This window comes from Triturus cristatus, chromosome 5_2 (genome assembly GCF_964204655.1).
Source record: "Triturus cristatus chromosome 5_2, aTriCri1.1, whole genome shotgun sequence".
Lineage (NCBI taxonomy): Eukaryota > Metazoa > Chordata > Amphibia > Caudata > Salamandridae > Triturus > Triturus cristatus.
This window is the reverse complement of record NC_140588.1, coordinates 617,735,091-617,753,735: the sequence shown is the minus strand read 5'-3', so window position 1 is coordinate 617,753,735 and position 18,645 is coordinate 617,735,091. Positions and strand designations below refer to the sequence as shown.

At 41.9% G+C, this 18,645-nt stretch overlaps 1 protein-coding gene across 2 annotated transcripts in view; it reads right to left on the bottom strand.

Annotated features, from left to right (window-relative positions):
- Positions 1–18,645, bottom strand: part of BTK (Bruton tyrosine kinase) — a 555,678-nt gene that overhangs the window by 52,067 nt on the left and 484,966 nt on the right. For both annotated transcript variants that reach the window (XM_085607704.1, XM_085607705.1), the window contains exons 14-15: positions 12,162–12,333; positions 4,021–4,237 (exon numbers count right to left, since the gene is read on the bottom strand). In XM_085607704.1, the coding sequence (XP_085463830.1) occupies positions 4,021–4,237; positions 12,162–12,333 (389 nt within the window). The remainder of the gene's footprint in view (positions 1–4,020; positions 4,238–12,161; positions 12,334–18,645) is intronic.

The following is an 18,645-nucleotide window of genomic DNA, read 5'->3' as shown; positions in this document are numbered from 1 at the left end:
GTTCAGGCTGGACTGCTCCCGTGAGGCACTGGGTCATGACTGATTTACATATAGCTGGGTCTGAACTAGGGTGGCGAAGTGACCTAAAGAATGATGATGGATTCAACCCAGATCTGTGACTGGGGGTGAGTGTCTGAAAAGTTTCAGCGCTCCGTTAATTATCTCGTTGTGTTTGCCATCTTACTTTAGTGAATATTATCAATTATTATTCCTATCTTGTATATTTGTTTATAGGGAAACTGTTAAAAACTGGGTTTCTGGTTAGCAGAGTATGCACCCTGTCCAAGCAGGAACTACAATCCCAGTCAGGGTAAGTGTAGTGCACACTAAAAGTTTACCTGTGCTCACCCTCTGGTAGCTGGTCAGAGAGCAGTCAGGTAAACTGAAGAGGCAATGTGTAAAGTATTTGTGCACACACACACACACATAATCCACAATGATAGATAGTTAGTTATTGTATTAATGGTCCAAAATGTATACAATTAAGCAATTTCTTAAGCATCTCAGTCAAAATTACTAAAAAGGTTAGTATTAGACCGCACATTACAGGCTTCTTCCACCAATAGAGGCAAAATAATAGTTCAGTCCTATCTAAGATTCAAAACAAAGGGGTTAAAATAATCAATGTTAAAGTCCTTTAAGGGCAAGTCCATGAGCACTGGCAAAAAGAAGCAAAAACAATTCTCTTTGTTTGACAAAGACGAATTCCAAGATGGCATGAATGAAATTAGGCTTTGCGATAAAAAGATAAAATCCTGAGCGCAATGATTGGTGTTCCATAGAAAATGTTTGCGACGTGAGCATCCTGCATTGAGAGGAATAGGAAAATAATAGCACTGCCTCTCCTTTGAGGTTTCTTCTTTTTTAGTCCTTATGGCACCTTAATGACGTGTTGTCCCTCCACTAGTCAGTCCATCATATGATATGGTTTACGTATGTGGTCACAAAATACATTTAGTTATTCCTGCATTCTTTGCCAAAGATTTCATGTGAAGGACTTGGCTTTCCAAGCCTCACATGTTAATCAATGGCAGAAAATTTACAATGTAACAGACTATGGCATCGGACGAGCCATTCCACCTTCAACTTCTAAAGAATGTCCTTTGAATGCATACTGAAACATGCACAGAACAAATAAAGCAAAATTAGCAAAAATGTCAAGGAACTATGCTTGCTTAGAAAAAATTGTAGCTCAAGAAAGAACGCATTTAAAGCTTAAAATGCATACATCTGCTCTAAATGAATTAAACTTAATTGAAATTAAATGTAATGGCTCAAACCGTTATTTCATAATAAGGGAATAATAATAAATGTTTCATCAGTATATTATGACACATATTTTTCAACATCCATACACGTAAATTATTCATAGAAAGCTTTTTACCAAAATCGTTTCTATATTTTTTAAATTATTAGGGTCTCAACTGTCACCTCTGCAAGTTTTCAACTTCCTAGCTAATTTTATTGCACGATTGCACCATAATCGGCTTACAATGCATTTGCAATGAAAGCAAATAGAACAGGCCTCATATTTAGATTAAGTAATTTTCAACTGTACGTGAATAATAAAACATCTTTCATGAGTAATCTTGTTATGAAAATCTATTAATAAGCGTTACAACTATTTCGCAATATATTTTCTCCTTTTCTAATTCTTTCAAGCATGCTTTTACAGTGCTGTTACTTCACTTGTCTCTATTATTTTATTACTTTGTATATTTTGTACAATGTGCAAATTCAGGTTTTCATGTCTAAACTGATAAAGTGTCATGTAATGTGGTTTCGAAATATTTGCTCTATTACAAGTTTAGATAAGGCTCAGTCTTCTCTGAGAGGAGTGTTTATAGGACACGTTTTTGGGAGGTCCGGAGCAAGCGAACGATTCTCTGGTCGCAGTTTCAGCAAATCTCATTATCAGGCCTAAGGGGGTGGGACTTCCAGAATATTCTAGTTTGCCACTGGTTTCTATCCTCAAAGGGGAAGATTTGGTAGAGGACGGAAACTAGAGGGAGAGCAAACCAAGGTAAGTACAAAGATGTCTTTTGGCTCTTTCCAAGAAAAGGTAGGGGGCCGCTTGAAAGGTTTTGTGGCAAATTAGAGATTTTTGACAAGGGACCAATGGGTGTTGGATGCTGTACAAGGATATGTGATAGAGTTCAGAGAGGTTCTTTTTCAGGCTGCAGAACCTTTGGAAATGGTTTTTGCATAGGATCGACAGAGGTTGGTAGAATTGGAGATTCAAGATATGTTAAATAATGGTGCCACAGAAAGTGTGACAGAAGAAGAGTTAACCTTTGTGAGTACAATCATTTTGGTGAAGAAGAAGGACAGAGGTTGGCGCCATGTAATCATTTTAAAACATCTGACTTGGTTTCTTGTGTACAGACATTTCAAAGGACTCCTGCTTTACGATCTCAGTATAAGAGGCCTGTTGCAAGTATCTCCAGTTCAGGTGGTTAAGAGGCCTTTATCAATTTACGTGTCTTCCCCTTGGTTTAGCTTCAGCTCCCAGGTGCTTTAGGAAGGTTTTGAGGCCAGTAGCTGCATTTCTATAAGAAAGGGGAATTAGTTTCATAATATAGTTGGATGATTTTTTTGATGATGTCTCAGGATCACGAGGAATTGAGGACACAGATGCAGTTGCTGAGGAATCTGTTAGGATCAACATGGAGAAGTCAGTATTAATTCCTTGTCAGGTTTTGGAATTCCTTGGATTCAGGTGAATGCCATGCTTGCACATTTGACTTTACCAGAATAGAAGGTTGTAAAATAAAGACAGAGTTAAGACACGGTTTGAAAAGAGAATTAATTTCACTGAGGAATTTAGCAATAATTATTGGTTTGTTTTCATCATCTATTCAGGCAGTGTTCCCTGGACCCCTTCATCACTGAGCTTTACAAAAGTTTGAAGGCAGGCAGTTTACGAAAGGGTTTGTGTTTTGTAGATCAGATTGCCATTTCTTTAGAGGTACAAGAGGAGTTGCGTTGGTGGCTGGACGATTTCGATGCCTATAATGACTAAGCTACCTTCAGTACATGTCCAGATTATGTTCTGGAGACAAATGCGAGTCTTTATTGGTGGGGAGCATGTTTAAATCATCTGGAGACAGGTGGCAGATCTTTGGAGGCAGCAAGTCCAAGAATCTGACAATGTTGAAGAACGAGATTTAGAGTTATTGTTTAGACCACATGATAGATAAGATGACACAACCACAGACCAATGGATTAAGAGAGGTGGACGAAAGTCCCTTTAAGCAAGAATATTAAACATATAATATTAGTAAAATCAAAAATTCTTGGCTGACGCCAGACCTAAAAAGAAAGCTCCATAGTATTCATGTTTTTGTGCTTGTTAGAATTTCAATTTGATTATTGCTTTGACATTCAGATTGCTTAAATAGTGGGCCAATGGGTAGAATTTAGACTTCTTAGGCCGCAATTAAGAATGAGTGTAGCAGCTCGTTACACCACATATTGAAATTTGGAGTATTACAATTTTTCTGGAAAATATCAGCAGGTCTAATGTTTGATACTTATTGGAGGAAAACAGCATAGTAAATGTTGTAACATGAAAATTTTGTTGCAGTAATCACCAACTTCACATTTTATGCCCCATTTTTGAGGGGCCAACTAAGAATTGGCATGAAGTACAGCACCATATAAAATCCAAACACAGTGGTGTTGGATTTTATCAGTTTTGAAAATTATCACATGTGACACTGGGGTATTCGTAATGGAGGTATTAGAATTTTGTGTGGCCTTTTTGAAATAGGGAAGTCAACAAAATCACTCAGCGTTGTATTTATACCTACTATTTTCTATCACATGGGACAACTGTGCATTCCTTCGCAAAGGTGATTCCAATGCCATCCAAGAATGTAAAACCATCAGTGGCGTGGTAACAAAACAACCTTCATCTCTGTAGCAATCTATTTTATAATTTATTGTTTCAGCTATCTTTTCCCTTTGTGGTAAATTGAGATGTTGGTCTTTTATTGAAGTATTTTCTTGGTGTCTTACCAGGTCTCGGTGAAGGAACTGTTTGGACTCGAGGTAGGCCATGGCTGCACATACATCTTTGCACATCTCCAGCAGCTCACTGGCGGGGAAACGCCGGCGACTGTCTTTCAGGTAGTCTAGAAGGCACCCGTTGGACATGTACTCGGTTATGATGAAGATCGGCCTCTCTTTGGTACACACACCATACAGATGCACAAGGTTCTCATGGGAGAGGTTCCTAAAAGCGGGAGGAGGAAGTAAATTGCCACACACAATTAGAATGTAAATGTTCCACAAAATAAACAGTCCTTTCTTGGTTCCGTTTAAAACATATACATTTTGATTTTATTATGAGACATAAAAAACCAGCTCTAGAACTTTGTATTTATGAAAGACAATTCACCATGTGCTATGTGTTAAGAGCTCTTAGTCTTGCCCACAGACAAATCCATGAGACTTAACTTATGAACATATAAACTGTTGTACTCTAAAGGAGAATGACTGAAAACATTTAGGCTGAGGGATTGATGTTCTAGTTACGTACAGGTAAAATAAAAAGGGTTAGCAGGAAAAAAGTACAGGCTCATTTATTAACATACATAATTTAAAAAACAAAAAGAGAGAGAGAGAGAGAGAGAGAGAGAGTGAGAGATGTACTCTAATAATAAAACACAAATATGGGTTGGAGGTGATCAGTAAATGAGAGGCACAGAATCATAGATGCTGGACACAGATAGAATACTGTCTCCGTTTTTTTAGTTTGAGGCCTGAGTCCCATGCAATGAGTACCACCTCCAGAGACAGGCTGGCACAAAACACACTGCAGGAGAGTCACTGGCATAGTGCATGTGGCGGCGGCCTTCATGTGAGGAATAGCACTAGAACTTGTATGACTCCATCCTGACAATGCAGTTAATGGAGGTCCTGTGACTGATGTCAAGATAAAGGACCCCCTTCTATTGTTAACAGTTCCTAGGCCAGGGAAAATACAATTCTGAAAAATAACACCCTTAGGCAACAAATGGTCAAGCTTATGACAAGACCTACTCCAGAACAATCATGATATTACAGACTCAGTGTACGCTAAATTTCATTAAAATTCCTTTTTATTAATACAATTTCATATAGTGATATCGTAGAAAATTAATTCCACAAACATAAAAAACTGGACTTTGACATTGCAACATACTTCCCACAATGAATCAACACAAATATATACAGTAGACAAACATGTATAAAGTGCAGTAGTTTTGAATATGATTATAACTTGACAACAAAAAAAAACATTCAAACACATCAAGATTTACATAAGTGGCTAAGTGATGAATTTTGCCATGATGCCATGAACCTTTGGTCACTCCTCGTGGAAGGTACTGTTTTAAGTCTGCTTTATAATTAAATGCAAAATTCTACACATGGCAAGAAATGATAATATGACTAAGCTGAAACTTTTGGCAAGCCCTGCTGCTTTTAACATCTACATCCACTTCTGATTAAAGTCACCAGGATGTTTGCATACGGCATAGGTATTTAAGTAGATTGTTGTAATACAGGTAATTTCCTAGGATGGTAATAGTTCTGCCTCTCCTACCTAGTTAAATTGAGAGGGGTCTCTAGGCTCAAAAATAGCACTGTTGTCTTTCACCATTAAGTCTGTCCTTATATGTACTCCTGGTGATGCTCATTAAAGGTTGTCTTTTTATGGTTACAATTTCCAAATCTCTAACAGGCTGACTGCTGCTCATTAAGTTGATCCTGCTATTAGTTTTCTAAGCCTGCTTCATTTGCATGCACTGATGAACAAAAAATTCTTAAATTGGAACATCACCAAATTTGAACCCTAGCAGCATCCTCTAATAGAACTCATCAGTAGGCTGGTTTCTACCTGTTTTTGAAGACATTCCCTCTCAGTGTTAAGATCAGACTAGGACTTTGGGGATCAGTTTAGCGTACAACCGTTCCTTCCGTCCCTAAATAACTCAAACTGTAAAGGGAAGACACCTCTATTTGCATTTGCTCTTCATAGTTATACTATGTTCAATACATTCTGCAAGTACTCTATTCACCAAGCAGTGGGCTGCTTCTGGGCCACGTGACATGGTGTAATTATTTGACACCAGGACACAGTTCAGAAGCATCCGGAAGGTTTTCTTACTTTTGCATTGGTGCAACAACCTGCAGGTGGCCAGGGGGCTTTCTGCTTTTTGATTCCAGCTAGGCTCAAAACAAAAGCCTGATTTAAAGGACCATCAGCCCTTTTTTGTTTAAGTATTGTATTGTATTGTATTTGCATTTGTATAGCACTTACTACCCCTAACGAGGCGTTGAAGCACTTATCGGCGAGTAGTATGCTACTCCGGCACCCATAGAGGACTAGTGTTGAATTAGTATAGTGAAACATGCAAGTAAATCTTAAATGGTATATATGTTAGTCAGTTATTTGGATTCGGAAGGAGAGCAGAAGGATAGAAGAGGAAAAAAGGTTTGTATTTATATAGCACTTCTTACCCCTGATGGGGTGTTGAAGCGCTTTTTTTGGCGAGTAGCACGCTACTACGGAAACCCCTAAAGGATTAGTGGTGAATTAGTATGTTGAAATGTGAAAGTAATTTGAGTGTGGATATGGATAAGTTACTTACGTGTAATCCTAGTTCTCTTCCAGGGGTATCCTCATCAAAGTCATAAGCATATGGGTGGGAATATTCAGTGCTTATGACTATTGATGAGGATCCCCTGGAAGAGAATAGTCAGTTATTTGGAGTGAGAAGGATAGTGGAGGAATAGAAGGGAAAGAAAGGTTTGCATTCATATAGCGCCAGTTATCCCTGATGGGGTGTTGAAGCGCTTTTCGGGCGAATAACAGGCTGCTCCGGAACCCATAAAGGATTAGTGTTGAAAATTAGTATAGTGAATATGAAGTAATTTGAGTGGTGGATATGTTAGTCAGTTATTTGGATTGAGAAGGGTTGGGGATGGGTAAAAAAGCGAGAAAGGTTTGCATTTATATAGCGCTTGTAATCCCGATGAGGTGTTGAAACGCTTTGTTGGCGTGTAGCACACTACTCTGGAACCCATAAAGGATTAGTGGTGAATTAGTATAGTGGAATATGGAATTAGAGAAGCGAACATGTTAGTCTGTTATTTTGATCGAAAAGGATAGTGGAGGGATAGACGAGTGAAGGATTTCTTTTTTTAGGTCATAGCAGTAGGAGGAGGCTTTTGGATGAGTAAAAAGGGTTTTTGGAGGGGAGGAGTCAGAGGGAGAGTTTTGAAAGGTTTGTTGTGGGGGATCGGTATAGTAAAAGAAGTGTCAGATGATGCAAGGAGGGGTAGAGTAGGAGAGAGTCAAGAAAGGGTTATTTTGGGGAACATAGTAGTGGTATGGGGTTTGGGATAAATGAGAGAGTGGGTGTAGAGGATGTAATGATAGATGTATAGGGTGAGAGATAGGGTGGTGCATTGGAAAGAGTAGTAGAAAGAAGTTTGAAAGGAGTCAGAATGTTGGGCTAGAAGATATATTGAGAGAAGTATAGGCTGAGAAACAGGGTAGTGCATTGGAAATGCTACATTAGAAGAAAGTGCTAAATATATAGATCCATAAGTACATTGAAAGTATATAGATGCATAAAGGAGGTAAGTATATGCAGATTAAAGATATTGATAGAGGTACGGAATGAGATAGGGTAGTGCATTGGATATACTTTTTCAGGAGAAGTATCATCCTGGCTGGGTGCCATCTCGATTTTAAGACCTACACATTAATGTAATGGAAGGTAGCAAATCCCACACAGCTTATTACTTCACAAGTACTTTAGAGAAACTATGCCTTGGAGGCAGGTTTTTCATTATGTAAGAGATGTGCATGAACTGTAAGAATGACAGATGTATCTGTGTGAATGAGTAATTACATAATTAATTATTTAAATGCAGCTACTTTTTTAAATGTAATTTATACAGCTACTTATCCAAGTGTAGGGTTTCAGAGTGCTTTCCATTACACATACACACAAACACACGCATGCACACACACTCACTCTCGCTCTCTCTAAATCATAAAAGTGTTTAAATCAAAGTACAATAAATGTTACAAAAGAAAATGACATCAATAAAGTGTAGGAATCACACATAGTTCCTACTTGTAGCTATTATATGTTAAGAGTGAATGGTCAGGAGACACAAAGTCTGGATATAAAACGTGACCCAGTGATTGAAGTTGTCTGTACTAAGCAGAGACAAGGCCTTGCTGTACCAAGGAGAAAACAAACGTCAACACTTCGAACAAGGGGGTAGAAAATGGGTCAAGGTGTTTTTCAGCACACCGTGCCACGAACTTGTACCAAAGGCATGCGTATACAGGTTTTGCTGATGTACGCCTGGCTGCCAAGATGACATCACTGACCTCAGATGGGAGGTAAATACTCTCAACTGACACAGCTGAATCTCCTTGCATGAAGGTGGAGCATGCACAATTCAGGTGCTGGAACCTTCCTGTTGCTGCAACATTAGATCATCCTGAAAGTGCAGCTTGGTCAGAGCACAGATGCTCATGCTCAGGAAATCTAGATACCAGACTCCCCTTGCCCAATCCAGAACCACCAGGATGACTTGGTCCGGGTTGGTTCTGATCTTTTTCAGAACTCGGGGAAGGAGAGGTAACGGCTGGAAGGCATTCAGGAGTCTCTGAGCTACAGCAACTTTGGAAACTCCAGCGCGCAGAAGTGCTGACATTGCGCATTCTCTGCAGTGGTGAACACACCTAGCTAAGGTTCTCCCCTTTCCTGAAAGATACCTTGAGCCTTCTCCTATTGCAGATGCCATTCATAGTCCATGAGGCATTTAGCGATCCCTCAAGGTGCTGCACAACCTGGAAAATGTCCTGACTTTCCAGCCATGTCTAAAGGCTCAGAGCTTCCTTGCACAGATGCTGCAACGCCCGTCTTCCCTGCTTGTTGCAGTACCAGATATTGGTAGTGCTGACTGTGGCTACTTGGACCAGCTTCCCTTTGATGGAAGGTAGGAAAACTGTCTTTGGCAAGTGAGCTGCACTCAGGTCCAGAAGGTTGATATGAAGCTGAGTCTCTGTCATAGACCAGAAGCCTCTGATCTATACCTCTCCCAGATGGCCACCCAGCCCAGAAGCAATGCATTGGTCAACTCTGTTAGCTCTGGGTCAGGAAGGGAGAGGGGTCTGCCACTCACTCAATCATGGTCCGTTAACCACCACTACAGAGGTTTGGCAGCCTCCTTCGAAATTTGAAACAGGTCAAAAGATTCCCTTGGTGCAGCGCCCACTGGGATTTCAGTTCCCACCACAGACACCACTTATTCCAATAAGCGTACTTCACCAGCAGGATTCAGAAGACCATCAGCCCCAGCAGCCTCAGAGTCAGTCTCACTGACATCCGGGTTTGAGTTTGAAACATCGGGATCATAGCCCGAATATCCTGGACTCACCGATCGAGAGGGTAGGCATGGAATTGCACCAAGTCCAGAATGAAAAGGAGCGCGTGAGAAGGAGTTAGATGTGACATCAGCATCTTGGTAGGGAACCCCAGTGAATGCAGAAGGTCCACCATAGTCTGGAAAAGGGAGAAAACTGTGTGGGGCGAGCTCGCCTTCAGCAGTCAGTCGTCAAGGTAGGGGAAGATTGGAACCCCCGACCTCCGCAGAAGAGCTGCATCCACCACCATCACCTTCGTGAACTTCCATGGGGCACTGGTGAGACCAAAAGGGAGCACAGTGAGCTGAAAATGCTCCTGGCCCACAGTGAACTGTAGGTAGAGTTGATGGTCCTGCAGGACTGAAATGTGCAAAGAGGTGTCCTGCAGGCCCAACACTAGCATCCAGTATCCAGGGTTCAATGCAGACAGGACTTAAGTAAGTGTTAACATCTTTAACTTCTTCCTCAGAAAGGGGTTGAGAGGGTGCACATCTAAGATAGGGTGGTGGCCGTGGTTCTTCTTTGGCATCAGAAAGTAGCAGGAATAGCAACCTCAACCTACTTCTGATGCTGGCACCTTCTGAATAGCTTCTTTGGCTTTTGGAGAGGTGGTCCTCTGTCAGCTGATATGAGGATGGTAGCATGGGTGACAGGCTCTGTAGGGCTGGAAGAGCGTAACCACACCAGACAAATTGAAGCACTCACTTGTCCGAAATAATTGCCATTAGGGTAGGTGATGCCTGATCCTGCTTCAAACAGGGTGACTGTGTTAATGCGAGGGCATAATAAAGAGGTTTGGAGACTGTGGTTGTTGGGAAGTGGGTAGGGGGAGGTGGACTGGGCAGATACATGGCCTTGGTTCCCATGAGACTTGTAGGAAACACCAATTCATCAAAGTGGTGTGTACCAGCAGGTAAACTCAGACTGTTCAAGTCTATTGAATTGTGCGTACGAAATGGGGCTAACATTATAGGAGTCAAACAATCAATCAATTAGAACTTGTAAAACATGGCTTATCACCCATGAGGATATCCAGGCCCTGGGATGCTGGGCTTAGCCGAAGAGACAGGTCTTGAGTCCTTTCCTGAAGTCCATCAGTGAGGGTGATTTTTGGTGGTGGAGGGGCGGGTGTTCCAGAACTTGGCGGCAAGGTGGGAGAAGGAGCAGCCTTCGATGTGGCTACAGCGGATGCGTGGTGTCCGTGCAAGGGTGAAGGAGGCAGAGCGAAAGTTTCTGGATGGTTGGTGGAAGTTCAGGTGGTGGTTCATATATGCTGGTCCTTGGTCTGTGTAGTGATATTTTTGTATCCATGTGCATTTCTCTGCTCCCACTGCTGGATGCATTAGTCTGCTTCAACCTTTTCGTTTAACACTATGGGGGAGAAAGAATGCTAGTAGACTCTTGAGACAAACCAGCATGGTCAGGGCTTCTTTCTTCTTTATGCCATTTTACGAGCTATGGATTTGCTACACTTCATATATATATATATCCACAACCAACTCCAGCGTTTCAAATTCCAACAGCTAGATACCGATATTATAGTTCGAGTTTCAAGTCAGTTTATTTGTTTAATGTGCTGTAACGTGTTTCGACAGTATCCCCTACTGTATATATATATATCAAACAAACCCTTTCAGGCATAGTGCTGTGTAAATTATGCAAAGAAGGAAAGAACTCTGGGTAGTTCCCACGTTTATGTGGATATATACATATTCATAAATAAAAGAATAGTGGTCCTTTCAGCTCTGCCACCTTGTTATAATAGTGCCAAGCGACCAATATTACTGCTTCAATATCACTACTATATTCTCTAAAAACACATAGTTCCATTAAGTGAACCCCAGTTGTGCCTAAGGGTGTATGTGTGTGCAAATTTACACATTTGTTTCTGTGCATCTCTCAGTGAGGGTGGGAGTTTAAGCATCCTGTCACGTCGGTGGCAGCTGAATTAGGTCAATTATTAAGGCCAGTTGGGTGGGCATAGTTGAATTCTGTACAATAGCCCACTGTTAAACGTATTGTGTCTGATATGTAGATGGGGCAAATGACGATGAGGTGAAAAACTGAAAAATGGAAGGCTGCTGAAGTACTATTAGGTCTGGCTACACATTTTGTTTGAGATAACATATGTGTACTATAAACACTTCCGTACTTAGCTTTTTAGCAAGCCCTCTTCATCCATAGGACTTTATATTTTCATTCACATTTTGCTTTCACCCACCACAGAATAGAGCATGGGCAACAGGGTCAGCCCACTTCATGCATTGGCTGAACTGACTGTGAGTGAAAGTATTCTCCTCTTGCACAATATGTTTATCCTCACAATAATCAGTTGTTTTGGTTGCCAGGGCTTGCTGGTTCAATATGTGTTTTTACAAGAAATACATTTAGATGTGTATTTTGGCTTTCAGACAATGCTTGGTTTCATACAGTTCATGCCTTCATACATAAAACAAATGAAATACCTATTCGCCAAGCCAAAAGGTCAACAGCGTAAGCCAGACCCATTGGCTTTGCCAGTGCTTATTTTTGAACTTTGGTAGGGTTTGCAGTGTGGACTTTTAGAAGGGCATTGTTACTTGCTGGCGGCTACAGTCAATTTTTTGTTCCACTTAGGTATAGTCAGGATAATGTGCAGAGGCTTTTGTTTTGGATTGAAAAACCTCTGCCTCCATTTAAGCCAATTCTACTTAATTCTACACAACAGTGGTACTTTACTTACATCATGACTTTCGCTTCATCGATGAACTCATCCTCCGACATCGACCCCTCTCTTATCATCTTGATAGCCACTTCATATTTGCCTCTCCATTTCCCATACTGCACAACTCCAAACTGACCATTTCCCAGCACCTTCAGGAAGGTGATGTCCTTGTGGTCAATTTCCCATGATCCTGTAGTGAAAAAAGCAAATTTTTTGAAAACACTAGTGCTTTCCATGTGGTTATATGCTCCAGCTTCCAGTATCTACACTTCATGAGGGGCTAAGCTCCTGTTCACATATGTGTTGTCCATGGAACCCTTCACTTGACTCTAGGCCGCAAAATAGTTTCTTCCACCTCAACAATACACTTTACAATTGTCACGTGAGTATTTCCAAGCAAGCAAACAGTACGTCTGGTGCTCTCCAGGAAGTGCTTGGTTAGTCGAGCCCTAGTTCAGATGCATTCAGTTTAGAGCTTTCAAAGCATTCAAAGACCCTGCCCAACAAGACTCATGACTTAGGGGCGAATGTAAAGACAGCGGGTTAGAAGAAACTATGTGTGATGAAAGCAAAGGGGTGCAAGAGGCTAGAATTATATGTTAATCTATGCCTTGGAATTGGGAGGAAATTACTTAGGGGCCTTGATACTAAAGTGTGCACAGATATTGTAAAATGTAATTACTTCAAAATATGAATAGGAGAATTAGTGGGGAAACAGGGGTTGTGAGAAGGAAGAATGAGGCAGGAACCACAGCCAGAGGAGACTAGTGTGATAAAAAGCTGAAAAAAGACTACAGGTCCAACTGAGAGATTCTTATTAACTTTTTTGAATAACTTTTTTCTCACTTTGATGCAAGATGTCTCATTCTTTTATTAAGCATGGCAGCAAAATAGAGTGTCTAATACTATGAATGTATTAATAGACAGGCACTTTGGCACTGTTTACGATAGTGGGCGGTCGGACCGCCGCCCACTATCGCAGTCGTCAGGAGACCGCCCAACAAGCAGGCGGCAGTCCGACTGCCCATTTACGATGGGACCACTGTGCTGGCGGTTGGAAAGTGCACTTTAACAGTGCGACTTGTGCTGCTGCCTAGGAAAAGGGCCACAGAACGAGCTGCAGTGTTAAAGTGCACTTTCTGCATATCCATGCACGGTGTGCCAGGCACCATATGGTGTTTGGCACACAGTGCATGGATGTGTGTGGGGGCACTACATCTGCCCCCAGGGCCACTTTTCAGTGTCCCACGGGGGCCCTGCTTGGGGCCCCCAAAGTCCGTTTCTGATAGCCTTTTCATGGTAGTCGGACTGCCACCAAAAGGCTGTCAGAAAGGGTCATCGCAATCCCCACGGCGGTGCCTGCGCAGGCACCCCCGCCATGCAAGGGATACAATTCCACCTGCTACCCTGACAGGATCTTAGATCCTGTTGGAGGTGGCAGTCTTCCCCCCCACCTCTGCAATCCAACCTCCTGCATTGTACTGCGGTGTTCGGACCAAAGGCCTGTCTGTCAGGTGGACCGCCACCGACAGCGTGTTGGTGGCGGTCTGCCTGACATCGTAATGGAGTCCTAGGTCTGTTTTTTCAGAACGCTTCCCTCTGTGGCAAAAAATGCCCACTGAGCCATGACATCCCTATGCAGTTATTTGGAAATACCTATATGTGACTTTCCATTACTTCTTCAGAGGTGTTCTAGTCACTTTCACAGCGAAAGCTAGTGATACTGCCTTTGGTTACATGCTCTAACTTTCACTCTTGTTTTCCTATTATCAATGTATGGATATGCACGATAAGTATGAATTAAAAACAAAAATTCATTGTATACCTCAAATAAATCTTGTGAACTAACGGCAGTCTACAGAATGATGGCAGTCAGAGATCTCCATGCCCTTAAAGCTTCATGATTTTTCTACCACTGTTATGGTCTTGGACTTCTCCATCATGAAGCGCTCATGCTTTACATAAATCTATTGTCAAAGTCCTGGTTGTCAGCCTTGTGGATTTTGTCAATAGAGTTGTAATTGCATTTGTGTGGTCCCACATACCTCTTGTAAGGTGCCAAAGTACACTACAGCACAGGTAGTATGCTACACAGCGTAAGAGTGCTTGGCGTAACAACCAGAGATGCCGACTTTGCAACAGGGGAACTGGGTTTGAGCCTCAGCGTTGGCTCAACATTCTGTGATTCTTCGCAATTCACCCAGGGCCTATTTCCATGTATGGCTGTCCATGGACTTCCAGATCTGGGGTTGCATAGCGGTTGCCGTGCACACCGGGGGTCTGACAGCTGTATTATGACTTTGGTGCTCAGACCGCCATTGGACCGCAACTTCCACTGGGGATCCGTGATCCCTTGGCCTTGGTGTGACGGTCTGAGGCCGCAATATGCTGGCAGTGCCGCTCCTGCACCGCCTTGCATACTACTACGTCACAGTCCATGCCGTTCAGGAAAGTGCTTTGGCACTTCTATTGCAGAGACTTTCTAAAAGGCACTGCCATGGGACTGCCCAAGCACCACCTGCTAGACCACGTATGAATTTGTAATCTGGAGGGCAGTGTGTGTAACAGTTTGGCAGTGTGCGAGTGGGGCGCTGGCATGGCGGCCCGCTCCCACACCACCAAACTCATAATCAGGCCCTAAATGAATGTGTCCTAGTGTGATTTAAGTAGTGCTCATGTAAAGCACTCCAGTACCTTTGGGTCGAGTTCATGCTATATAAAACAGCCCAAAAAATGAAAAACCTGGTTGGGAGGATATTGCATTCGCAGTGTGGCCTATGTGGGAAGTGTTTCGGTGTTGTGTTTCTGACTAGAGTGGGCCTCTTACACCGACTTTGGCAGTTGTTCATTAAGTGTGATGGTGGGATATTGCCTAACCATCAATCGACAGAGGTGACCATTCTATATAGTCTTGGCAGGGACATGAGAAAAAAGAGGAAAGAGATTTACCTTGATGGTCTGCATTACAGACCATCACTGTAGCATCTGTTATGCTACCAGAATCCAAAGGATTTCACAATGTCTAGTCTTGCAGTTGGTGGGAGACATGATTGGAACCTGCAGGGATGGACTTTAGCAAGGATGTCCAAGATGACAGCCGGTTGTATGATAGTCATAGTTCATACTGTTTTCCAGGATCAGTCATAGTGTTTGGTGGCAGATCACTTTGTGCATTGCAAGCATTTGAGATGTCATCAGTAATGTCACCAGTGATGTCACTGACCATGTCATGAATGATGTAATATGTGATGTCATCAGCAGTTCCTTGCGGGGGCGCGAGTTATAGTTAGCTCAACTAACTATAACAGGGGAATTTCTATGGTTTTCTATGGGTGAAATGTACAACTAACTATAACGTCCCTGAAACCTACGTTTTTTTTCAGTGAATGTCTAAGGTTTTTTAAATGCTAATTCCTAACTATAACGTCTGTAAAACCTATGTTTTTTAGTGAATTTCGAAGGTTTTTTAAATGTTAATTTCATATTTTAATATTTATAAAACCTATATTTTTTCTACATTTTTTTATAATATTTTGGAACTCTATAAACCTTTTTTTAACTTTAAAAATTATGTAATGTTTTATATCTTCAAAAAAATAATCTATATAATTTTTAGTTTTCTGAGAAAACTAGAGTCCCGTACCAGTAGTCTACCAAGCTCCATCAGCACGCGAATCCTATCCGCCATATTGAAATGATGCGCATTTCGTATCCGACGAGTTGGTGGCACCACGTCCCGCGTAAGAACATATACGTATGAGGTCGCACCAGCTGCTACTTTGGTATGCGACAGGGTACGCAATACCCAGCCGCGCGTTACGTCATGTATGTTTGGGGTCGCGCCTGCTGCGCATTGCGTATGAGACGACTGCACGCTGCCAGGCCCTGTGTTACGTCATAGACATATGGTCCCGCGCCAGGTACGCCATTCCCTCATTTTTTTCTATGTCTCAAAACTATATCTACATAACTTTAAAGTGTATATGAGAGCAAGCGATAATCTAAAATATTTTAAACATTTATATATTTCTAACTGTAATAAACTTATATTATAGTAAATATATTTTCTCAAAATCGCATCGGGTGCGGTCTCCTTGCACGCTGAGTGCGCGATTGCCATGTGACCTTAAAAAAAAGCATTTGATTGGTTCATAACATTTCCCATTCCACCAGTTGGAAAACTCCACCCACTTTCGCCATTCTCTCTATAGCATTTGATGAGACACACCTCTTCTGCTTAGAGAGCATTTTTGAAAACGTTTTGCTATATACACATATCTTACACTACACACCACATGCAACCATCATCTTCATCAATATTCATGGAATGTAAAGTAGCCGTCCACCTGTGATAGGCACACACCTAAAACTTACATAACTGAAGTTTTCCCTACTGCCAGAGGTAACGTGCTTGCATACGCTATCCACAGCACAATGTAATGTGGTACGGCCCAGGGGCACTATCATCCATAGATAATGAACACACGGACACAGATAGATAGTGGAACTGGGTACGGGCACGTGCGCTCGACTCCTTTTTATTACCAGGGTCACATATCCAGCGACGTCTGTGATGGATGCTTGTGCGGTGAGAGTAAACCAGCCCTCAGAGAATGGTTGCTGCTAGCATCAACTACAACAGTAATCATTGGATCAAACACAGATATTCAATAATAAAAGAGTCAATAGTTTGTACTGCAGTAAGGTAGGGACAGTAGATGTAAAATAACACAGAAAAAATTATATTGTAAAAGAGCCACAACTTGTGCTATATTCAGACACAGGCGATAGATTTGAAATAATACACAAAAAGATTGTATCATAAAGGGTCCAGCAGTTCTAGTGCACTCAGATAGCCACATCAAAAGCATTCAGCATGTGCACAGCCAGCGATGATGCGTGCTGCGAGCAGGCCGTACTAGCAGCAATGTCTGTTGCCATCAACACTGCATCATCTGCAATAGCGACTCGATTTCAATTGTGAACACTGCTGTCTGCAGTGTAGGCCAGAGAGAGCGGTCACCAAAGACCCACAGCTACGTAAGGTGGACTTCAGCTACACAGTTTGTCATAAGCGAAGGAAGAAAAAGCGTGTGCGGAGCCTGCGATGACGCGTATGCATGGTGCGGACAGAGCGCACTGCAGCAATGTCTTTTCCTACAGGACTGCTTCATCTACAATGGTTTGTGTGACCCGCCACTCGAATTTGAATCAAAAAATTCAATAAGCTATCTATTCTGAGTGGCATTTGCTCAATCTTCGTGAGGATACTCCGAAGCTTGCTAAACCGATCTTTGCCTTTAGACGAAATAAGAATCTTCGGAATTTTTTAGTGAAGGCTAAATCTAATACCACTGATCAATTCCTACAGAAGTCTATTACGGGAGATACTCCCATTAAAGGCAACCACAGAGGTGGTAAGTGTCAGGCGTGCGACAATGCGATTGTCGCCGACCATATTGACATCAGAGGTAAACATATTAAATTAAACCTAATGACCAACTGCAGGACCACGAATGTAGTGTACTGCATAATGTGCCCATGCAATCTCCCCTATGTAGGCGAAACTGGTAGAGAGATTCGAACACCAATTGGTGAGCACAAATCGAACATTCGGACCTCCAAGACATCAGCTCCATTGGTTCATCACTGGCAACAAATGGGACATGATGAGAAGGACCTGAAATGGACAGTTTTAGAGAAAATGACTATTGTTAAAGGCCTCGATAGCAGCAAAGTTCGTAAGACCAGGGAGGTGTTTTTGATTTTTTTCTTGACTCTGAAAGGCAAGGATTGAATGAGCACACACCTTGGGAACAAGCTATTCGAATTTGAGCCTTTCTTTTCCACCTCTCACTGAGAGTATATTGCTGTAGTGTTTTATTTTTTATTTTTATTTTCGCTTGGGTATATGTGGTTTTCTTTCCCTTTTATATTTGTTATCATTCTCGTTGTTTTGGATTTTGTTTTTTATGTTTCCAATATGGCGTCAATTTTTCCCTAGACTGCTACTCTGCATGGACTAATTTGTCTATTACTACAGTCTTTACTCCTCTGTCTATCTCGAGCGTGTTCCGTGTTTGTCAGCAGATTGTCTTCCATTACGTAATGCCGACCAGCCAATAAATGACTGGTTTACGGCGTCAGCCTATCTGCTTTCGTTTTGCTTTGAAGGTTTCCTGGACACGAACACCGATTCTTTTCCTCTATAACCGGGACGTGTTTATTGTTGCCGCCATTCCAGGAGTTGAATGCTGTAGTTCTCCTGGTCTACGGGACCCATCGAGTAATCTTTCTTCGGTTGGCATCCCAAGAAGAGCGATTCGGCAATACGATCGTGTTGGAAGTAGGTAAGAATCCAGACTCCTGGCTTTTTGATAGTCCTTGATTATTTGCTATTTTGGGCTTTATTTGGTTCACGCTATTTGAGCATTTGGTTCTTTGCCATTTTTCAACAGATATCAGCATATATCTTGTTACCTCCTTTTCTTCTTTTGTATAT